The sequence below is a fragment of the Amia ocellicauda genome, chromosome 15, assembly GCF_036373705.1.
Source record: "Amia ocellicauda isolate fAmiCal2 chromosome 15, fAmiCal2.hap1, whole genome shotgun sequence".
Taxonomy (NCBI): Eukaryota; Metazoa; Chordata; class Actinopteri; order Amiiformes; family Amiidae; genus Amia; species Amia ocellicauda.
The window spans coordinates 5,905,441-5,927,896 of NC_089864.1; the positions used below are offsets into that span (position 1 = coordinate 5,905,441).

At 41.4% G+C, this 22,456-nt stretch overlaps 1 protein-coding gene across 5 annotated transcripts in view; it reads right to left on the reverse strand.

The window, feature by feature from the left end:
* Positions 1-1,493: 1,493 nt before the first annotated feature.
* The window catches only part of ptprz1a (protein tyrosine phosphatase receptor type Z1a), a 59,154-nt gene continuing 38,191 nt past the window's right edge, over positions 1,494-22,456 (reverse strand). For 2 of the 5 annotated variants that reach the window (XM_066724031.1, XM_066724029.1), the window contains exons 10-31: positions 22,268-22,394; positions 19,357-19,409; positions 18,364-19,105; positions 16,066-16,611; positions 14,247-14,391; positions 9,961-10,052; positions 9,250-9,335; positions 8,371-8,391; positions 8,097-8,193; positions 7,900-7,982; positions 7,559-7,693; positions 7,288-7,422; positions 6,866-7,029; positions 6,640-6,775; positions 6,371-6,517; positions 5,992-6,085; positions 5,544-5,617; positions 5,319-5,447; positions 5,055-5,201; positions 4,318-4,460; positions 3,762-3,897; positions 1,494-2,540 (exon numbers count right to left, since the gene is read on the reverse strand). In XM_066724031.1, coding sequence (XP_066580128.1) covers positions 2,400-2,540; positions 3,762-3,897; positions 4,318-4,460; positions 5,055-5,201; positions 5,319-5,447; positions 5,544-5,617; positions 5,992-6,085; positions 6,371-6,517; positions 6,640-6,775; positions 6,866-7,029; positions 7,288-7,422; positions 7,559-7,693; positions 7,900-7,982; positions 8,097-8,193; positions 8,371-8,391; positions 9,250-9,335; positions 9,961-10,052; positions 14,247-14,391; positions 16,066-16,611; positions 18,364-19,105; positions 19,357-19,409; positions 22,268-22,394 — 3,573 coding nt within the window. In that variant the 3' untranslated portion in view covers positions 1,494-2,399. The remainder of the gene's footprint in view (positions 2,541-3,761; positions 3,898-4,317; positions 4,461-5,054; positions 5,202-5,318; positions 5,448-5,543; positions 5,618-5,991; positions 6,086-6,370; positions 6,518-6,639; positions 6,776-6,865; positions 7,030-7,287; positions 7,423-7,558; positions 7,694-7,899; positions 7,983-8,096; positions 8,194-8,370; positions 8,392-9,249; positions 9,336-9,960; positions 10,053-14,246; positions 14,392-16,065; positions 16,612-18,363; positions 19,106-19,356; positions 19,410-22,267; positions 22,395-22,456) is intronic. The other 3 variants (XM_066724033.1, XM_066724030.1, XM_066724034.1) reach the window with 3 other exon arrangements.

Here is a 22,456-nt window from a genome sequence, read left to right on the forward strand (position 1 = left end):
GTGCCGTACAAGACATTGTCTGGACACTTGACCTATTTTTTTTTTCCTCCTCTTTCCTGGGAGAAAAAAAAAAAGAACAATGTCTTAGAGTCTGAGACAGGATTATAGAACTGGAATTAATTAGAATAACCCTTTTCCTCTGAGGAGGATTATTTCATATCTTAATTTGGGCATTTCTGCTTCCAAATTGCATAATCCATTGTCTTTCAAAGATTAAGATCAGTTGACTGTAGTATTTTGTTAATTGTAATGTTGTTTCCCAAAAATAGCCAATCTGCAGCCACGAAAAAAAGGTAATCTCTAAACCATTAATCTAGTAGTAAGAGGGCAGGTTTTAAACCAGGAATTCACTTCTCTTTAAATTTCCTCTCCGTCAACCCTGAAAGTTAATTGTGTATCTTTACCCTACTTTGGGAGGATTTTACTTTGTTTACTAGATGTGTATGACTCCTTTTAACACATCCTAGGCTAGTAAAATTGTTTACCATCAAGAAAATATATTTACACATGTTTTAGTGACGTTGGTTGCAAGCTACACAAAGTTTGTCCAGCTGTGTAATGTGGGGTCTAATAGGAATAAATGTGATTGGAACACAAATAGTCGCTTCTTATGCTGAAACAGTTGTAATTCATGACGACTGCATTGTCATACTTGCTTGCTCTGGTGCAACATGTTTAATACACACACACACACACACAGGAAACATTACTCAATTCCTATGTTTTGTCTAACCTGTGTTTGACTTTTAATGTTAAAGTAACGTAAATACTGTTCCCCAAGTAGAGCTATTTAGCATCTATAGTAATGTGCCAGACAGGGCTTGGTTGCCAAAGGGACTGCATTGATTATTACTGTGGCTATGCACCCCCACCCATATAGGCATTAAACCACCTTCATTCTAACTGAATAGCAAAGAAACCAGATTGATTGGCCGGCTAATGTTGCAATGTACATATTTGTTTATCTGTTTTTAAACATATCATGTTTATTTTTGGTTAACACTGTCCAGACTTTTATCTTTACAGTAAAAGGCAATGGAAAGCTGTTGGGAGTTTCATGATGCAACACCAAAGCTAAATTCAAATGTTCTGCCTTCATTGTTGGTTGTACCTGTGAAACATCGTTTTTCACTGCCATAGCATAATGGTTTACATGCAACATGGTACCTTTTTAATGTAATGCATGTTCTTATTATACTTAAGTTCATGACGTGAATAAATTAAACCACCTTTAAGATGCGTCCGTATGTTGCTGATTTCAAGGTATGCCTTGGCAATATGGCACAATTTCACAGACCTATTTAAACTCTCTCTTTGGCGTGCTGTTGGCTGTTTTCAATACCCCAAGGCAGGATTCCCATGTTTGTTTTATGGCTCATGTGTGAATGTATCTCTGGATGGATCTCATCATCAATTAAAGGAAGCACACCGGTCTCAGAACCCAAGTTTGTTTACAAAACTAATTTCCCCATGTCTCTGTATGACACCATCAATGAAATTAAATGCCCATATTTATTGTAGGTTTACCATGATGCAAAAAACATGAAAGGAAAATCACCACAGGTTGTACAGATGATCCATACATTCCTACAACTTCTACCTCTAGCGCTAACAAAACACCTCTAGTGTACAATTAAAACTGTTAATATTCCATGCTTAAAATGTAAGTTAATATAACAAAATACAAGAACACTGGAATATCAGAAATATTAAAAAACGATTAACAACCTTCAAACTAAATTATTAGCACAAAATGCAGTCATACCTTTCAAAATGACTAGAAAACTGACTCTGTAGTAAAATATAAAAATCTAGAAGTATAAATAGAAATTTGGTCCATAGGTTTGGTCACTATTATGCTATTTACATATTAGAATAGTATTGAGTTCCTAATTAATTCTGACTCCACACAGTTAACATTACTAAGTATGTTTTTTTTATTTTTTATTTACATCTATATGGAAAACAAAATTCAGTTGAAAATCCATGGCGTCTACAAAAAATATACTAATTAAATATGTCATTAAAAATTATTTTCTCTTATCCCTTTACATTTAGCTCACTGTCAATAAATACGAAAGATTAGAATACGCAGTTAGATCAAATTACGAGAAGAGCGCCTACCCTAAAACAGCATGACTGCATTTTTTTTTTTTTTTTTTTACAAACACAAATAGCATCGGAATTAGTCTGAGCAGTATAAAATCAATTAGAATGACAACAAGAAGTATATCAAGGCACACATCACTTGATCATATGTCCAGCAACTGTGTCGTTTCATTTAAAGATGGTAAATAAAGGGATTCACAAAAAAAGGCAGAACAATTTCTTTCCAAAATGCCAGTATAAAGAGAAGTAGATTGAACAGATGCGGGATCGTCACTAGAAAGCGGCCGCCATTACACTAAGGACTCTAAGCTCTCCGCTGTGTTGTTGGCGTCGCCCAGAACGGCACCGTTATCCGCCGACAGTATCGTGTTCTCGTCCTCCCTCGTGCTCACGAGACTAAGAATAGATTTGTACAGGAACTGGTATTGATCCTGCAAGAAACAGGACACAAACACGACAACAGATACTTTAATGAAGTAAAATTTTATATGTAATTGCAAATACACTTCGTGGCGACTCTGTAGTGACATTTACCTGAAAACACACCATGAACACATGCATGTACACTATTGGTCAAAAGCTTTAGAACACCTAAATGTTTCCAGTTTTTATTGAAATGTGTGTAATTTAATGTCTCAATGTACTCTGAAATTAAAGCACAGAACAAATAAACAATTGGAGCTAAAAAATTAAATCATGGAATCGTTTTGTTTAACAAAATTTAACCCCTTAAGCTGACAATCCCCTCTGGTACCCAAATCTGTGTGCTTCTCTTTAATCCCAACTCTTCACTGTTGTGTTGTTTGCCAAGTGTTTGGTATCCCATGAAAGACGATGTGAAAAATTAGTTTTTTATACCCCCCTGCATTTACACGCCCCCCCCTACGCATTCCTAATCCGTCTGAGTAGGAATACAAAATCTCAGAAAATCTTGACAATTATGACATATTCTGGAACCAGACAGTCTACTGATCATAACAAGACTACGTTTTGGTAGAAGCAACACACACCCGTAGAGAGCTCAAAATGTCAAGATGGAAAACTCTGTTTACAGTGTACTAAAACACAACGATTTTACACAATTGGATCTGAACTTCTCTGTGTTTGATAGAACATCAAATAATGGATTAATTGTTAGGTTGTTCTGAACAAAACAAGCCTATTTGCAAAGAAATCCGATCAAAACCGAGTGATGTGTGACCGTCTGAATGAGACCCCCCCCCACCCCGGAGCAGACTGTGCGTTTACCCCCCGGGCTCTGAATGATGGCGGGCGACACTGTAAATCGGATGTGTTTGAGAATGAAACACGCTGGTAGCCAAGAGAATAAGCTTTCAAATGGTGTGTGCATTATAGGAATACAGAGTCACTTCTCTCCACAGGAGCTGCATGTAACACTGCCAAATAATGCTTAAGAGGGTGTAGTAACACAGTATATAACTCTGAAATGTACATTATGTTTCAGTTTTTGGTGACCTAAACTTTTTTTTGACCTCTGGCAGTTTACTGCTTACCTTTGTACCAGTACAGGTTATTCACTGTACTGAAAAATTTTGTTTAGCTTTTTAAATAGGGCCTAAACTGAACTAGAATGCTTAAAATAAGGTGTCTAAACCATGTAATCTGACTCACACATTCAACCAAATACTCACGATATCAGTGAAAACCCCTGGCCTCATGAGGTTGATCATCTTGGCCACCTGGTAGACATCGATGGAGTTCTCCGCCTCCAGCTGGTGCACCAGCGTGGTCAGAGCGCAGAAGGTGCCGGCCGTGACGCCCCCGTGCCTGCAGACCACAGCGAGGGGGAGAGCAAAATTTTGTCTCTGAGGTAATCAACCGACCAGGAGAGCAAACCAGAGCATGGATAGCAGAGAGCAGATGGGGCCGGGGGTCGGAGCTGAGGCAATTGCCTTCATCACTGTGTACTCTGGCTCTAATGATCCTGTCTCTCTGGAATGGAACTTGTTTTTGAGTAGGCATGTTGTGTTGATATCCCTAAACGGACTTTAATAACAATTCTAGGCTCACTGGGACTTAACTCTGCTTTCTGAATTCTAAGTATGGAATATTTTAATCATACCTAAAGGATTTAACTGCATTCAATGTGTCGTCGTCCTGTATCAGTTTCATGACTTTTTGAAATGTCTGAACTCCCTAGCTTCACAGACAGGGATGTAATCAATCAGTTAAAGACTCGGATCATACTCATCGTGCACGATCATCGGGCCGTCTCGAGAAGCCGCCTCCTCTTTGATCAGGTTGATCAGCTCGAAGGTCTTACTCATGGGACTGTCTGGATTCGGCCATTTTGGAGACTTGTACTGTCGCACTTCCAAGACGTAGTCATCCTGTAGAAAAGGGGGGACACCATGTAATTGTTATTATAAGTATGAGTTTAATGAAACTTTAATTAAAAAAAAAAAACTTACATGGGAACCCAGTTCTACAGTTAAAAGGGACAGTGCAGTTAAAGTGCAGAGGACTGTGGGATTGATTCTACATGACGTGTTGTGCGGCTGGCCGTGTGACAAATGTGTTGCAACTAACAGATGTGTGTTCTCTGTGTGTGTGGGGACTGTTTAGTGATTCACATGTTCACACTTTCAGCTGCAAAGTTTTTTTGCAACAACTGTAAACAAAATCATTTTGCACCTATTTAGTTTTAAATACATGAATATGTAATAGATACAAAAACTCTCCTGTTCTGTTTATGTATTAAATTAAACATGTTTAGAGTGAAATGGCTGGTAAACACATTTACAAGAAACTAAACATCATAATAATAACCCAAAAACAAATCTTATTTTTGTTCCTGTTCTCTTCATATCCAAGGAAAAGTACAAACTGTGAACACTCAAATACATTAATAAACAAATAAACGAATACTTGAAAGCACTACAGCAAACCTGGCCAGTCTCTCCACAGGAGACACATGGGCTCACCTGTGTGGCCTCCAAGATGAAATCCTGCACGACCAGTTTCTCCTCATTGGAAAGGCAGATGTGATCTTCTCCGGTCAAAGTCACGGTGAAGGTCTCGCAGGTGATCGGTTTATCTTTGCTGGGCCAGTACACACACTCATCGTCCACCTGATAGGGACGGAAACACGTCACAGGGATTATTTTAATTTTATTCTCCAGTAAAACAGATCCGGGGACTGAGAGATAGGAGATGATAGAATGATGGAAATCGAAAATATATCTGACCAGGTTAAGTGTATCCTGAAGCTTGACGATGATCTGGGCATTGTGGTCCCAGATCATCCTCCAGAACTCCTTGGTGGTGTTGGGCAGAGGGTTCTGGGTGACGATGAACTCCGAGCTCTGCCGATAGCCCTGTGGGGAGCCCAAAACACAGCCCATCAGCTACTCAGCACTCTGCCTTGAGCCTAGCTGCCCTTTCACACACCCATTCACAAAAAAAGTCCTTACCATGATGTAGGACGCATTGATGTAATCCGAGGCATCACTCGACACAGACGGCAGGCAGACTCGGGACTTTTCCACTGAAATGAAAATGTTTGCTTTGTAAAGTCAATGCTTTTCTTCCTCTGGTGAGATTTTTTCCTGACACTATACTATGACTAGACTACTCAACCAGCTATCGCAAAGATTTGAATATTGACTGACGCCGAATGCCGTTGCTCTTCCAAATGGAAACCCTGGTGCTTTATGTTCCTCTTTGAACACAGCGCTCCGGGCCTCATTAAAGGTAGGAGGTGGGCTGTATCTCTATGTGGTTACAGGTGGAAGCACAGGACTCTCAGAGATACTTCAGAAAGTAAACTGTCTCATCGTTGCCAACACACTGAGGCACATGAATCAAAGCGATTGATTAATTCAGAGGTGCAGAAGATGAACACAGATCGATATATCGTACCGGGCATCAGCGAGGAACTCCTGTTCTTCTCCCTGTTGCACTGTTTCAGGGCTGCAGAATAGTCACACTGCTTGGCGTTGGATTGGGTCATCAGCTGCAAGATCATGGGAAGAACAAGACATCATAGCATCACTGCTTCCTGAATAGCAGGACTATAAAACTACATAGCCAAAAGTCTTTAAATAAGAAAGAGCGACGGCAAGTCAGACAGTATTTCTATTCACGTGCTCTTTCTTAAATAATAATAATATTAATAAACACACACACACACTAACAAAAGTAGATGCACAACTCTCAGATCGGCACTGGCCAATGCATTGCTTATTTATAACCACAAGGACGTTTTCCTCAGTGCGGTGATCTCTGACTCTGTATTCACCTTGAACTCTTTCTCCAGTCGTGTTTTTCCTGACGGCCCCGGGGTCAGGAGGGCGTTCACGTAGCTGTGAATGTGGCTGGCCGGCACCTCGGTTTCCTTGCCGAGGATGGCCTCGACCAGGGTGTCGTGAATGAACACGTACTGCTCCTGGATCGATAAAGAAACAAGCTGCCTAAATATACATACTGTAGGAAGACTGCTGTAGAAGCCAATCTGTATTTATTTCTTGTCTCATTTAAACGCTTCTCTCAGCTCAGTCGAGATCTCACCTCAGTCTGCACCAGGTAGTTCCTCTGCGTTCGTATGTGTTTCAGGAAGCCCAGGACGTTCACCGTGCCTTCAGTCTTTATCTGCTGCAACATGCTGTCCAGCACAATGTAAGTCCCAGTCCGCCCAACACCCGCACTACACAATCAGGGAAGAGAGGAAGAAAGTATGAACAATTGACTGTAGGTGATGCCCCGTAGCTTACTCTACCTACAACAACCACCATACCTGCAGTGGACTACAACAGGGCCCATGTCACTAGTCCTGGCCATGGAAGACTTCTGCACAAACGTCAGCACTGGCAGTGTGTACTCAGGGACACCCATGTCTGGCCACTGTGTGTAGTGGTACTGCACAATGGTGCGTTCATTGTGTCTCCCTTTCTGAGAGCCCTGAGGAGACAACGCTGGGGACATTAGTTCGTCTCCTTTTCGATACAGCATCAAAACATCCCAAACCGCTCCCAGAAAATAAAATAAAACACGAACTAATGTATTAATAGATACACAATTCAAATGTGGGGATTGGTTATATCTGCATTTCTTTTCCTATCTCGATTAAACATTAAACTTTAAAATTTGTATTCCTGTTTTCTCTGCTACAGGGATCTCGAACTGCGTGTTTTAGTGAAACTATTTTAAGATCCAAACCTTTTTGATCTTGGTGTTCCTCACAGTGAAGTGCCTCTGTGTGTAATATGCCAGTACTTTAGTGCTCTTCAGTGACACCAGGAAGCATCCATATTCTTCGTTGTTTTCAGTAGGCCAGTACTGATCACATTTTCTCTATAGGACACACAAACGCACAAACTCAGATCAGGTCCAGTACGGTTATCAACTTTCATAAACGCATGCATATTAAGTAATTTGCAATGTGTTGCCTGTGTTAAAAGGACTCTGGTAAAAAATCAGAAATACATACTCGTCCTTTCTCAACAAGGTTAGTGATCATAACTATGACTCCGACGTTATGCTCCCATATCATCCTCCAGAAATCCTCCGCAGTCGATTTTAAAGGCCCCTGCGCTGCAATATAGGCCTTGGGTGTGTTGAACCCCTGTGAAAAGAGTTCATTGCACACATGTCAATATAAAAAACATATTGTTGCATAGTGAATAAGAAAGATAAGCTGAATTACCTACATGGTAGTTTTCCAGACTGCTTTAGGCAAATTGGACATTTATTTTCCTATGAAGTCACTCTTTAGAAATATACTTTTTTACACTTCTGTTGCACACATACTAACAGAAGGTGTAAACTTACATCAACGTAGTTTGCATTGATGTAGTCACTGTTCTTCCCTTCCTTTTCCGGAACAGGTGACAGTTTCACTCGACTGTGGTCATCTGAAGAAGGAACAAGGACACTGATATTTTAAATACAACAGGGCCACCAGCTTTTCTGAGTGAATTCTGTATCTGTGCCACGTTCTCCCAATGTTCTACAAGCTGCGCACTCACAGGCCACAATATTGATATAGCGGTTCTTGTTCTTGTTCTCGGGGTGGTTGGAGCAGTCGGATGTGATGCCCAGATCTACGGTGCAGCTCTGAATCTCCTGCAATAAAAGGTCGGCCAGGCATCAGCACGCTTAACTCAGCTTCGGCAGCCCGCCACCGCCCCGAGTCATAAGCATGCACGATCAGAAAACAGGCACCGAGATACGTGGTGAGTACCCACACTACGACTATGGCTACGGAACTAAAAAGAAAGAAAGAAAGAAAAAGTGTCTTACCTCGTAAAACTCTTTCAATATCTAATGAGGGAGTGAATGCAAAAAAGCACAGCAATGAAATTCCATGACAGACAGTGAATGAGACAAAGTGCATTTCTCTTTCAAAATAAAATGACAAGTATAAACACTGTCACTCATGCAAGAGCGAGATCTCAACGTGGCAAGCAGCAAGGCAAGACGGTCACAGTGTGTCAAGTGTCATGCATTCCAGCTGCGCGGAGGAGTCGCAGCGTCAACCGGACGAAAACCTGGGTGTCAGAGACTGCCTTTGAACAGTTAACACTGCATGCTCTTCAGTTCTTAAACATGCTCAGCCAATGACAGAGTTGTGATTACAATGAACTGTGATGTATTCAGAAATATACCCATAATAATGATATAGTAATAATAACATTTAGCAATTCTCTTCAAAACTCTTTAAAGAAAGAGAGCTCATCTGAGATGAACAAACATTGCCTATTAAGTTGATTACCTACAACTAATTAGACACCCTGCCTCCTATTTAGTATGTTTTATAACCTCCAACACTATTTCACTGCCTGATATTGACTGGATCTACACATAAGTGAATACATTTTGTTGTCTGTTTATCTTTCAGAGAGTTCATGAAATGACACCTTTGCTTTCTTTTGATATATGTATATTAAGTTTGGAACATTACAACTCCCAAAAGACAATTATAAGATATGTTATGACATTGTTTGGCTAAAGATGACTGTGCAAATCAATCACTGTAATGAAAAGAAGTCTAGACATCTGGCTCTATTCCATTAACAGCCTTCACATCTGAATTGACAATCGTGTCACTTTAGCACTGAATGCACCTGCTCTGTAATGCTATTTAAATATGAGTGAGATTAGATATTTGGCATAACGTACCTCAAACTCTTCTGAAAACTTGTTGCTGTCGTGTAGATCCGCCACATGTTTCACAAACTGTTTGACGGGAATGGCCTCGTGCTCGTCTGCGACATAGAGAAACATTATGGGAGACAGAACTCAACATTCTCTCCACAAAATGAATGCCAGTACACAACCATTTCTCATATGAATACATCGAAAATGGTATCTCTAACACTTCTGGAATGGTGAACAATGTGAACATTTGAAATTAACTAGATTTCGATGTATACAGTTAGGTCCATAAATATTTGGACAGTGACACAATTATTATTATTATTATTATTATTATTTCTTGGCAGATGCCATTATACAGGGCGACTTACAACAATTGTCATCATTTTGGCTCTGTACACCACTGCAATGGATTTGAAAGGAAACAATCAAGACATGCTTTAAGTTTGTCCAAATACTTTTGAGCCCCTAAAATTGGGGGAACCACATATAAAAATGGGTGTAATTCCTACACCGTTCACCCAATTCAGATGTAACTACCCTCAAATTAAAGATGAAAGTCTACACTTGAAAGCAAACCTTTTAAATCCATTGTGGTGGCCAAAATGATGACGATTGTGTCATTGTCCATATATTTAAGGACCTAACTGTATATCGTGCTTTGCTTAATCTCTTCCATATCAAAGCAGTCTGGGAGCACATGTTTAGTAGAACAGGGTGTGTGGTGACCATTACCTGAGTCTGGGAGCACCGGTGTGGGGGGGGCAGAAATCACTCGCGGAGAAGTATTGTCCTCCAGATAAAAGTGAGCGGTCTGAAAACACTTCCTGTAAAACAAAACAACACAAGCACCTTGACGTCTCTCTCCACAACTACAACAACCGCAGCAACAAACAAAACATGATAACTCTCTGGGAAATATACTGTTGTGTGCGGCATAAACCACAATACAAAGCTGTCATCTCCCAGACACAGCCAATGTCAGATACTTTAATCTGCTCAAGGTGATGGCAGCACGGCTCTGAACACTCCTCTGAAATTCCGGAGCGAGAGCATCTCAATTATGTTAGAAATATTCGTCTCAAATGCAGACATACCAAGCGGCACAAAGGAGAAAATCTGCTGCAAAGTGCTCCCGTACAGAAGCACATCACGGTGAATTATTTTGCTAATTGCCAATCATGCAAAGTAGAATACATCACTCAATAGTTAATGTCTCGGACTCATTTGTTTCAAGGATTAATGATCTAGCTGCAGGGTTTGATTAACTTGATTTCGGAGGATATGATATACGGTGTTACTACCAAACCTTTCACTAAATTAAATATACAGAGGATAGGGGGGAGAAACCAACTCATTTGTTCACATGTAGAGAACACCTTCCTATCCTCTACCAGCCGCACACATGTTGTGAGACTATAGTATCTCAGAGCAGCGGTCCTGAACAAATCAATCCCCTTGCATCTTCCATCGTAGGCCATTGCAGAATGTGTTCGAGCTAATCTCGACAGATGGGGTGCTCATTTTAAGATGGTATTTTACAGGACACTGTTTTCTAATCCACCTTGCTTTTTAAACCTCTAGCTTCAATATGTATAAGATCTGGGGATCAATAACTTTGAGGGGTCTCTTCTCAATGACTGACACTGCCTTTTTAGATACCATGTGAATCCAAACATTTTTGAATGGCTTGTATACAAAGACTGCAGGCGTGTGCACAAGGAAGTACTATCCCACACACAATCAAAGTCCTCTGATTCGTTTCTTTTTTGCAGTTTCAGATTAACAACATTGTGACCTCTCTCAGGAAGTAATTTCTTCTCCAAATGCCGAAATCAATTACTGAAAGGCTTTTGAAGAATATGAAAGTAGAATTGCCTCTCTTTTAACACTATGTGTGGCTTAAAATTCCAATATCAACCATGACTACGGCAAAACAATAGTCACTATCATTTCATATAACTATTGCAGTATTAGAGAATGAAAACACACAACAGAATCATTATTAAACATGTCAGTAATAATGCATTTAATGTATTGTTTATGGCATTTAGATCAACTGTACTATGATGAAAAACAAAACACCAAAAACAGCATCAATACTAACATTTCAAAATAGAGGCCATAAGCTTTAGCAAAATCTGCAAAAGATGTTGTTCTAATCTTGAACAAGTTTATTTTCCCCCTCCGTCTCCAGGATAACTGAAATGCCAAGTGATTGACCTATGTTGTGTTGTGTAAAATATGAAAATCTGAGGGAGGATTACACTGGAAGACAACTCTAACATTTAGGCCCAGATTAAATGTTTTTCTTCATGGACAAAGAGGCCAGGTTACAAAAAGTACATCTGCAAACAAACCAAATGAACACATTGTCATTTGAGAGGAACACGGATTGAACATGCTCGGGATTACTAAACCTCCAATGGCAAATCCATCTTACAAGAACTCGACAAGACCGCAGGATGTCCGACATAATGATTTGCTAACCAGTCTTAGACCTCTTTCAGCCGGCACTGGAAATTATAGCGTTGGGAGAAAGATGTTTCTGTGTTGAAGACATATTTAACTGTCAATCATTTCTGAAAGATTATATTTTTTCCCTTAAACCTTCTGATGCATTGCTGGTTTGAAGTTATATCTGTACATATTTTTGTTGAAGTCAATGGCGGTGCTACATTATATATATATGTGTGTGTGTGTGTGTGTGTGTGTGTGTGTATATTTATATAATTATAAAAATAAAAAACAGAGAACACTTGCCAATCTAAGTATTTTCATTTCAGTGCTTATAAGGATAGATTTTGTCAAATAGTGACTGTGAAGGCGGTGAAGGACACGAGGTGGTTCATTGTTTGTCCCTTTATTTTTACTATCAACTCACCATGAAAACTGACAACATTTATATATATATATTTTAAAAATATAAACAAAATAAAACATATATATATATATATATATATATATATATATATATATATATTAATCTTTATATGTCAATCCTTCTGCACATCTATCTTAAATACAGAGATACATCAGCTACACATATAATAAACAAGGCTCTCACACACCATCTCTCCAGCTGTCCATTGCTAAAGCAACAGGTTGAGGGCCACTGCAACCTCAGATACGTAACAGGTGACTGACTTATACCGTGGCTCCTTGGGGCCCCTGACTCCACAGCTAGATTGCACAGTTATGCACACATTCCCCAGCACCGCCCATAAGCGCACAGTGTCCTATTGGTATCACAGTCATTTCCCAGCAGGATAATGCAATTTAAAGAGAACTGGAATGATCAAGAACTCCGACATAATGACCAATCTATCTATCTGTCTGTCTGTCTATATTTGTGTCTTTATATTTGGATTTACATGTAATATCCAAATAAGAAAACATCCCTTTTAAAAAATATTGATAAAACCTTGAATATTTGTGTATTCTTAAAACAAATCACTTGAGATGGTGCTAAAAGGCAGTGTGGGGTAGGCAAAACAAAAACAACAACATCATAACAAAAATTGTGATAATAATAATATTAATATTAATACTAATAATAATGAAACAAGATTGAAAACGACTAAAACTGCCTATCAAATCATCGAACTGAATTTAAGACGCATTTAAAGGATGTTATTTTAAATCATACTTAGCAAAAAAAAGGTTATTTACTTCTAGCCATGTAAATATACATAGCATATGACACACATCTAACATCTGTTACAGGATGGAAACAACATGCTAGAAATCCCCTTAACATATGAAATTCAATTCCATGTCAACCTTCTCCATCTGAAAATTAGATTTTTTTAAGTATAATAACAGATTATGCCTCCCAGGGAGACAGACACACACAAAAAAATCAAGGCCTCGGGGTACAAGTAAGCCTTTTCAGCCAATCCACAACCTTGGAGGGCTTTTCTCTGCTTTAAAAGAAGATTAATGACAATATAATTGAAATCACAGTACCACTTGTTTAAAAAAAAAGAAAAAAAGAGAAATCTCAAGTGGCATATCCTTTGTGTTTGCTCTCTCACTGCCAAATGTTTCCATTCTTCCCTACCATGCACACAAAAGGGTGAAAAACAACATCACGCACTATCAGACGCAGATTCTTAAATATATTATACTTAATTACATGGACAAGGTGCTAAAAAAACAGCACATTGAATGCTGAACGACCAAGGACATAAATGTATATATTCAAGCCATAATGCTATACAGACTGCAGTACAATCTCTCCTGTGGACTAGAAACGGCGTCTACTTTCTTGACAGTGTTTTCGGTTTCTGTTAGGGTCAACAATGTGAAGTAATATTTGTCTTTCTCCTGACACCAGATCTGCAGTTACAGCACGATAAAAACTTTAAATCTATATTTCTCACCCAGCAATAAGGAATGAAACCGGGTAATTATCTAGCAGAGATCACACACATTACTAAGAACGAAGAAACTGCTAATTGCTCAAGCTAAGGTACATACAGTTAACATCCTCAGTATCACAATAACAAACCCAGACGGCACCTTTTAATTTCTTTGCGAAGAGGCTCTTAATTCTCCTGTTTAATTAACAAATTAAAGCGATTTCGGTTGTGTTCAGAAAACGCCTGTCGGCTCAGAACACCATTAGGTTTTAATTTCCCACATCCTGCATAATAGGTTTCTCTAATTATCTAATTATGATGTAATGTCCCCAGTTAGGAAAACCAAAACCTTATAATCATTTTAAACACATCAGTAATTATCTCTTTAATATGTCACCTTCAAAGTGTAGGTTTATTACTCTTAGTAGCATTACTCATACAGTACTACTAACCTGCCAGTCATAGATAATACTAAATATATTATAATAATAATACACAGGGAAAACAATATTAGTCATACAGGAAACTCTATATATGTTTATATCTTTACATTGTATTCCGAATCAATTTCAGATATTAAATATATAATAAATATTGTACATATAAGGATTTTCCACATGGATGTGCCCAGTGTGTGCTGTTTCAAGGCCCTCCTACCTCCAGTAAATGAGGATCCCCACTAGAACCAGCAGGCACAGCAGGGTGAGAGTGGACACCACAGCCAGGGGCACCACAGCCCGCTTCTCCGCCTCCCCCGACTCCGCTAGGCCGATCCGGGACTCGTGGCTGCTGTTACTGGCCTCTGTGTTAGGAGGGGGGGAAGGAAACACCAACATTACAACATCTTACCTTTGACAACGAGCACCGACAAGCAGCACCAAAGCCCAGAGCTTTTCTGTAACTACTTTAATCAGAGCAAACAAATACATGAATACTGATATTTAACTTGATTGTATTGCATGGAAAGTTTTGATCATTTTGCAAACCAGTCTACGAAGAATTTAAAAAGAAAAGATCACATGAGCACAGCAGCAATGGGCAAGAATGTTACACGTTGTACGACTTACCTTTTAAAAAGTGCACACGACCAACAAAATGACAGTTGTTTAAAGGTACGTTAAAACAAAACTACTTACAGGCTTTGTCCTACCTTTAAAAGCAGCACTGAAATGATCTCGCTTGCAAAGGTCAGTTATAAATCACACGCACATTCTCATTTGTCCACAAATAAAGAACGTTTTTGAAAACAAAAACCTCTCAGAAGGGTTCGGTCGTACTGGGCCTCAGAAAGACAGTGACCCGTCTGTTATTCTGACATGGGGTGGGCAGGCATGAAGAGTTTAAAAGCAGAGAGCAGAATTAACGACAAGCTAGTCAGCAAGGAAAAGTTAGTGTCAGGTCAGCCATGCGATTGAAAAGGAGTCGAAAAGGAGGCAGCCATTGAATCAGATTAGCATGCTTCTAACATTCCTTGGCTACATTTGGACAAGGCCAGACATTAATGATACACATCACTGCACAGCCTCTGTAAAGACAAGATGCATGTTAGTTGATCTCCTCTTCTTCCTCTTCACAGAACCGTGGCAATCTGCGGACAAGCAGAAGCCACATGATTGTGGAAGAATAATGCTGCCACCTAGTGGATCGCTAGAGAGTTATTATTATTTTGTATCCGTGTGTTGATTTCAGGCCTGTCTTTCCGTCGCTACTTCAACTCAACCTCCAGTTTCTCCTGATCAGGAAATCCACAGTCACCTCCTCATAGCTGCTGTTTTTTTTTTTTTTTTTTTTTGGCACCTTATTTTCAAACCGTTTAAAATGTGCAAACGAATAAATTACATACCTGAAATGTGCGAGAACACTAGTGATCAGACTCGTGTCACACCTTCGATTTCACAAATTAGTGTTGGTTAAACATTAGACATACCGCATGCTTGACGTGCCATTAATTAAATACCAGAAACAAAATTAATCTAGTGGTGTACATCATGATAGTTGCATATATACACAGAGGTATATATAAATATACAAATACAAATAACACACACACACAACTACAGGGAACACGTAACATAGTATAGCACATGATGGCAGGCTCTGTTTAGGTTGGCATGTTTTAATACCTATGAGACTGTATGTGGTTAGGTGTGCTACTGAGAAAGGCCATGGTGTTCATATTGAAAGAGTTGGATGCATGTTAGATGATGTTACATCTATATAACCCCCAAACCTTACCTTACCCATATGTCACAAGTATGTGTGGATTTAGATTGCTGTTGACTGAGACACAGTGGTTAGTACCTCCATTACCCGGTGCTTCGGCAGACCTTCGTGTCTTAGTGCTATCTCGTTTCGTATCGTTTCTCTCTTTAATGCTGTCCATCTCCAGCAGAGACGACACCGTAACTAACCTGCCCTTTCAGCTACAGACAGTACCGCGGGGGGTGTCGCGCTCCGGGAGGTCGGTCAGCTTTACCTGCTTCCGATGCATCGTCAGACTCCCTGTCCGAGTAGTCAGGGATACTGAAGTCTGACGACGTCTCATTGTCGTTGAAGCTCCCCGAGGTCCCCTGGCCCGAGCCGCTCTCCTCGTCCGCGTTCCCCAGCGGCCAGGCCCTGGAGCTCGTCCCGTTCGCTTCGTCCCCATTCTCTTGCGAAAAGCCGTCCGTCCCGTTCCCGCTCTCGGACGGCGCTGCGAAGGCCTGGCTCCCGCGGCGGGGGGGCGTGTCCGGGGTCGGCGTTACCGCGGGCGCGTCGAGAGCTTTCGCCGCGGCCGTCTTTGCGTGGGGCGGCGAGGGTTTCTCGGGGGTTACGCTTTGGTTTCTATCCCAATCCTGCTCTAAGTCTTCCTGAGATTCAATGTATAACACTCTGCCAGCGGTACTACTCTCTAACTGGTCGTCCCCAGACAGCGGGGGGGTGGAATCGGCATCAGGGGGAGGAGCTGATGACAGGGCTGGGGTGTCAGGGGGAGGAGCCAAATTAATGAGGGTTACAGGGCTCTGACTGCTGGCTCTGGTAGCTGCAACAGAAACGTACAAATCACTATTGGAGTCGACAGGAAGCTGGAACTTAGAATCAGGAAAAACAGGAGAGTGACTATGGCTAGGAAACATGGTAGAGAGGGACACTCCACCGGTGGACAGCGCAGGAGTGGCATCTATGTCTACATAAAGGGGGATAGAAGAAGCGATGCTGTGTTGCGTCCAGAGGCCTGGCAAAGCGGATGATGTTGGACGCACTATGCTAGCGGAAACAGAAGATGCTTCTGCACTTAAGGTGTCTGCGAAGATCACGCTGGCTGCGGCCACAGCTCGACCGTCAACTGAAGCGGCACAGCTGGAGAAGCACGAGGAAAGCTGAGGGGCAGAGTCGATCTGCTGAGTTGCGATCTCCCCTTGGGCATCTGCCGTGCTCGGAAGCAACGTTCCACTAAAGGCAGCCAGGCTGGCATCGAGCAGACGCAGTTCGCGTTCACCTAGGGCTACACTGGACACAGATGAGACGGTGCCCGTGGGTGTCCCAGGGGAAGGCTCTACCTTGCTGACAGGACTAAAATCAGAAGCTTGGGCACGCGATGCAGCAGACGCATCTTGGGGTGACCCTAAGATGCTGGTGTCTAAGGTAGGAACAGAGATTGTAGGGCGAAGGGCAAAGGGGGCTTCACTAGCAGAAGCATCCTGCACTGTATAAAATCTACCAGAGCCATCAGCAAAAGTGTCAGAGCTGGAGGAGCTTGAAGAACTAGAGGAGGGAAGCAGTGTATCTGGCAGTAAATACAGGGTGGCATGCAGAGAGGTGGCACTAGAGAGGGGCGAGGGGTTAATCTGAACCCATCCTTCAGTGACAGACGTAGGAGCGGTAGGTTCAAGGTCCGGAGTGGCAGAAGTAACCAGGAGGAGAGTCCCGTCCGCACTAGAGAGCCCAGGAAAAACATCCCCCGTCAATGCAGATTCCACATGCACCACGGCTGTCCGGGATTCACCGCGGTCCCCGGTGAGAGAGACTAACGCTTCCCTACTAGCGAAAGCGGGAGGAGCCACAGTCAGAGTGTCGTCGCCGGACAGAGGAACAGAAGGCTGAAGCGCTTGACCAGAGGTGGAGAACGCAGACGCAGTTTGGGGTGCAGAGACAGAGCTGAAAGGCTTAGCAGTGTGAAGGCTTTCCCAGTCAGAAACAGACAATAATAGTGTAGTGCCAGATGAATCAGGTAAAGTTTGAAGGGGTAGAGTACTACTAGATAAAACAGGGGTAGACCTAAGCAGTGTAGCGACCTCGTCCACACGTGTTGCATCAGACCCTACGCAACCACTGGAAACAACAGTACTTTCACTCGGAGTCTCAGTCTCACTGTCAAACCAAGAGGCCTCAGACAGAACAGGGGTAGACTTTAGAAGCGACACACTGGAGGAGAGAGTGGGAGTAGGCTGAAGGGACAGATCATCATCAGACAACATCACTGTAGCATGCAGGGTGCCCCTATCCGCCTCGGGTACGGCTGGCTGCGAGACATCGCTCTGGGGAAAGGCAGCTGTACTACGAAGCAGCTCAAGAGCAGAAGAGGCAGGAGGGCGTTCGGGTAACACATCTCTAGAGGAGGGGAGGGTTGACACAGCGACACCGGGTAACACAGGAGTAGCATGCAGCGGGTTCTCAGTATCTGAGGCCGCGAGGGTAGCTTGATGCAACATCGGGGGGTCAGTTAATGCAGGGTCAGAGCGGAGGAGCATGTCACTAATAAGGGAACCAGAGGTAGTGTGAAGTGCTTGCTCACCATTGAACACGGGCTGAGTGGTCTGAGACAGAACGTCCCCGGAGGCGGAGGCAGACGGACGCGGAGGCCCCTGCTCGGGACTCGCAGAGGTAGTGCGGACAGGGCCTGGGGGGAAAGCGGTGACATACACTGCCGGGGCCGCTGTGATGCTGTTTTGGGTCTCACCACCGGGAGCTGAAGACGGCGTCCTGGGCGATAAGTCGAGGCTGGCATCTTCGTAATAGATATCGGTCACCACACTGGTGTTTCTGGCTGGAGGCAAACCACTGACTCTGTCCTCGGCGGGAGGCGCTCTGTCGGAGGAGTCTGCAAGTCGCCCGGTTGTCATGTCTGGGTCGGCGTCGCTGGCAGTCTGGAAGCTGCTGGGACCTTCTGTGGAGACTTGTGGTTTCGAGTAGCTCTCCTCGAGAAGGTTTCCCTCGCTCTGGGAGGCGGTTGATGTTCGATCGCCCAGGATCGTGTTCCCGGTACTGGAAATCTGTGTCACTAGGGGAAGGCCAGCAAACTCATCCGTTTCTGAAGTTTCAGCATCTTCCTTGGCAGGCAGGTCCTTGGTGTTCGTTTCATCAGAGACTTCCACAGATAACTCTTTGGTGACAGCGCTGTAGGAGGAACTTGCCTGCTCGATCTCATACTCGGAAGTGGTGAGCTCAGCGGCCTCCATTTCCTTGCCCAACCTTGTCTTTGCAGCGTCAGAATCGGAATCTGGACTGGATGTTCTGGAGTTCAGCTTAGATTCCACCTTCAAAGAGAGCAGGACAGAAAGGTCATTCACATAAAAATGCCAGCAAAATAAATCAAAGGAGTTCAGAAGAATGTATCACCTCAGCATGAAGTACTATTTAACAACTAGCATTGAGTAAATTGATGAGACTCAATGATCAGCCCTGAATAATAATAATTTAAAAAAAATCTATATAATTTTAGATTTTATCTTTCTGTCAGTTTTAGAATAATAACATCTTGACATCACATCCCTGCTGATGATATTACCTCCAATTCATCTGAAGCCTCTTCGGTACCATCAAAATCAGGAGGGTCACTCTCTGGAAAAATACAAAAAACTGCATTTAGTGGCCGATCTGCATTCACAGACTAATGTTGTATTAGTATATAAGAAATAACCTTTTGATACAGAAGAAAAGCAAACACAAATACATAATCAGAGCATAAAGCAGAAAGTTTAGAAAGAATGCCCAAGATATCCACAGATTGATCAAAATCCAGTAAAACTGAGAAATAATGTATTGCAAAATAAAGGCTGGAAAACTACAGTTAATATCACTAAGAAACGTGACCGAACATCATGCAGACATTTGGGTAATGCTGATTTCACTTTTGTTACACTTACTTATTTTAAATTGAATTTCCAGCCATTATTTTATAAGTATTTATAGCAAACTGGTTGCTTGAAATTTGATTGTTTTCATTGACATACCAAGTGTGTTCTGCTCTACCTTGTAATTGTAAGCAAACCATCTACCTCCTCTGTGTGTATATTATTTGCCTGCAGTCTGACTTAAAGCATGAGGGCCTGAATTCAGCTAATTGTCTCCCAATTCTCAGCAAGAACCAAATGATTTAAAAAAAAAAAAAGTTTTTTAAGCTTTTTTTCTGTAAATGGAAACATTTTTAAAAATATAATCAAAATAATTCAAGCACTCCAGTTACAATAAATATTATATATCATATTTAAAAATAATCAGCAAACATTGACTTGAAAACCATTCTGTACGTTTCTTGCGACCCTTTGAATAAAGAGATTCTGGGTCTTATTCTTATTCTCGCAACAACAGTTTGGTCCTCAAGAACAATGGCTGTCAAGCTGAGATACTGAGTTTGTGAGCTAGTTATTCACAAATCTCAAGCATCTCACTATTTTATGCATAGTTGAGCTTCGACAAAAAATAACAAGCAGCCGCATCGATACATAAAAAATATTTAGGACAGGAACTGTAAAGAATCAAGATATATACTTTATGATGTTCCACAGAGGGTTTACATCTTTCACTAAGTAAAAATCCAGTAGAAGTTCAAGGATTTCAATTTTGTTAAGTGTTTTCAGTTGTTTTGTATTCCAATAAGAAAAATATGTACTCCACCAAAAGTCAGAATACAGGGTTTGATTTTAAGCTAACAAATCATTCACAAAGAATAGATCTGGATTTCTTTATTTTTAATTTTTAGATCCAATGCTTTGATTGGAAAACATAATTGCAAAAAGCAGCCAGTATAAGCACAGGAGGCTCTTGGTTTTAGACTTAGCAACAGTCTCAGCAAAAGACATTGAATGCACACCCTGTGCCCATTCTTTAATCCCACTCATGCACTCTTGAGAAACACTGAACACCTTGTTGCTGCACAAAGCACTACGTACTCAGCAAGTTGTAACCTGACCTGCTTTCGATGGCCAGACAAACACGGTGGCATGAACACAACTTCACTGCATGTTCTGTCTGCGAGTCAGTTTGAAAATCAGTTTGCAAAGTAAAATATTCCTTCCGTCTTTTTAAAGCAACATATAACCTTATATGCACAATGTATTATATCAAGCTATCCGAAAATGAGACTTGGTGCCGCCTTTGTGAATACCTTGCTGTAAAGTCATTAAAAAAAAAGGACAGCAAAGATGTAAGAATGAAATTCAACCCCCAACCTTCAGTGTTCATCACGCTTCCAAATTAGTCACAGTGTTATTTGAAATCATGACTTTGTCCAATTAATAACAGGTAGAGAAGCTGTTGTGAGATTTGTGAATATACAGCTCTGGAAAAAATTAAGAGACCACTTAACATTGATTTCTGAACTTGGAGTGGTCTCTTAATTTTTTCCAGAGCTGTATACTCCTCATGCACCTGAAGTTCCCCAATGAAAGCAGAATTGACCTTACCTTGCTGCTGTGACTAAGCTACAGACATTGGAGATACCATTCCCAAGGCCTGACTGGTTTTGTGTTTTAAACTACTGAAGGGGGAACCATTAGAGAACAGGTTATAGAGCTACTTCAAGTTTTCAAACAAACCCTGAGCACATCTTTTGGAAACACTACATGTTAATACCATTAGCCGTTTCCAGTAGCAGACAAAGTGACCTGCGGAGACTGGGGTGTGATCTTTGTAGTGGCTGTAGACTCTCTTTAAACAGGACCCTGCTTTCGTTCCCCAGATGAACCACAGGGCACCAGAAACACCAGTACCTGGCTCAGGGGGACACTGTGAACCAGAGGATTGAGCTGGGAACCTCCTGGTAGCAAGCAGCTGTCTTTAAGTGATTGATTACAGTGCTTAACATGGACATTTCAGCACCATTTTAATGAACAGCTCAATTAATGAAAGAAAAAAAAAGATTAATTTATACCAGTATCTTAACAAACGCACACAATGATGTTTATTGTTGATGCCAGCCACAAAAAGCATGTAATACAGACAGGGTGCAGGGTGTAAAACATTTTCAGCATTCAAAGCAGTTCATTGGAAGGGGAACACCACCACCACAGATAAAACAGTTCAGAGTAGCAACGCCGTCCCTAAAGATCAGTGTGGTCACCGTCACATACTCGTGTATAGTGAGCAAAACTATTATGTGAGAATGCAGTTCTTCCCTGTTACCCTTCATTCGCATATCAACAGATTCTTACAGCATTTCTCAAAGATGCAATTTATTATCTAGACCTGATTCTGGACGCACACAGCTTCATTAAACATTAAACTGCTATTAGCAAGTATTTGACAAGGACCACATTGTTTTTTAAGATACATCTTCAATGTACTGGTTTGCAAAAGATATATCTAATCAAATGTCTATTCTTATCTATTGCTTTATATGCAGATATAGATATATTTGTTTTTTTTTAATGCACAATAAATGTGTAATGTATACATATATCGATATATGTAACCCTTACCGGGGTCATCCAAAGGCATGTCCACAATAACCTGATCGCTGGGTCGTCCCTGAAGGCCGTTGGTGCACACAGCCACCACCTGGATCACATAGCTCGTGTTGGCCAGCAAACCATGAATAATCGCACCCTGCAATGAAACGAGAAGACAACCGATTCAGTTCTTCCTTCTTCTCGATTTTATTACAGAAG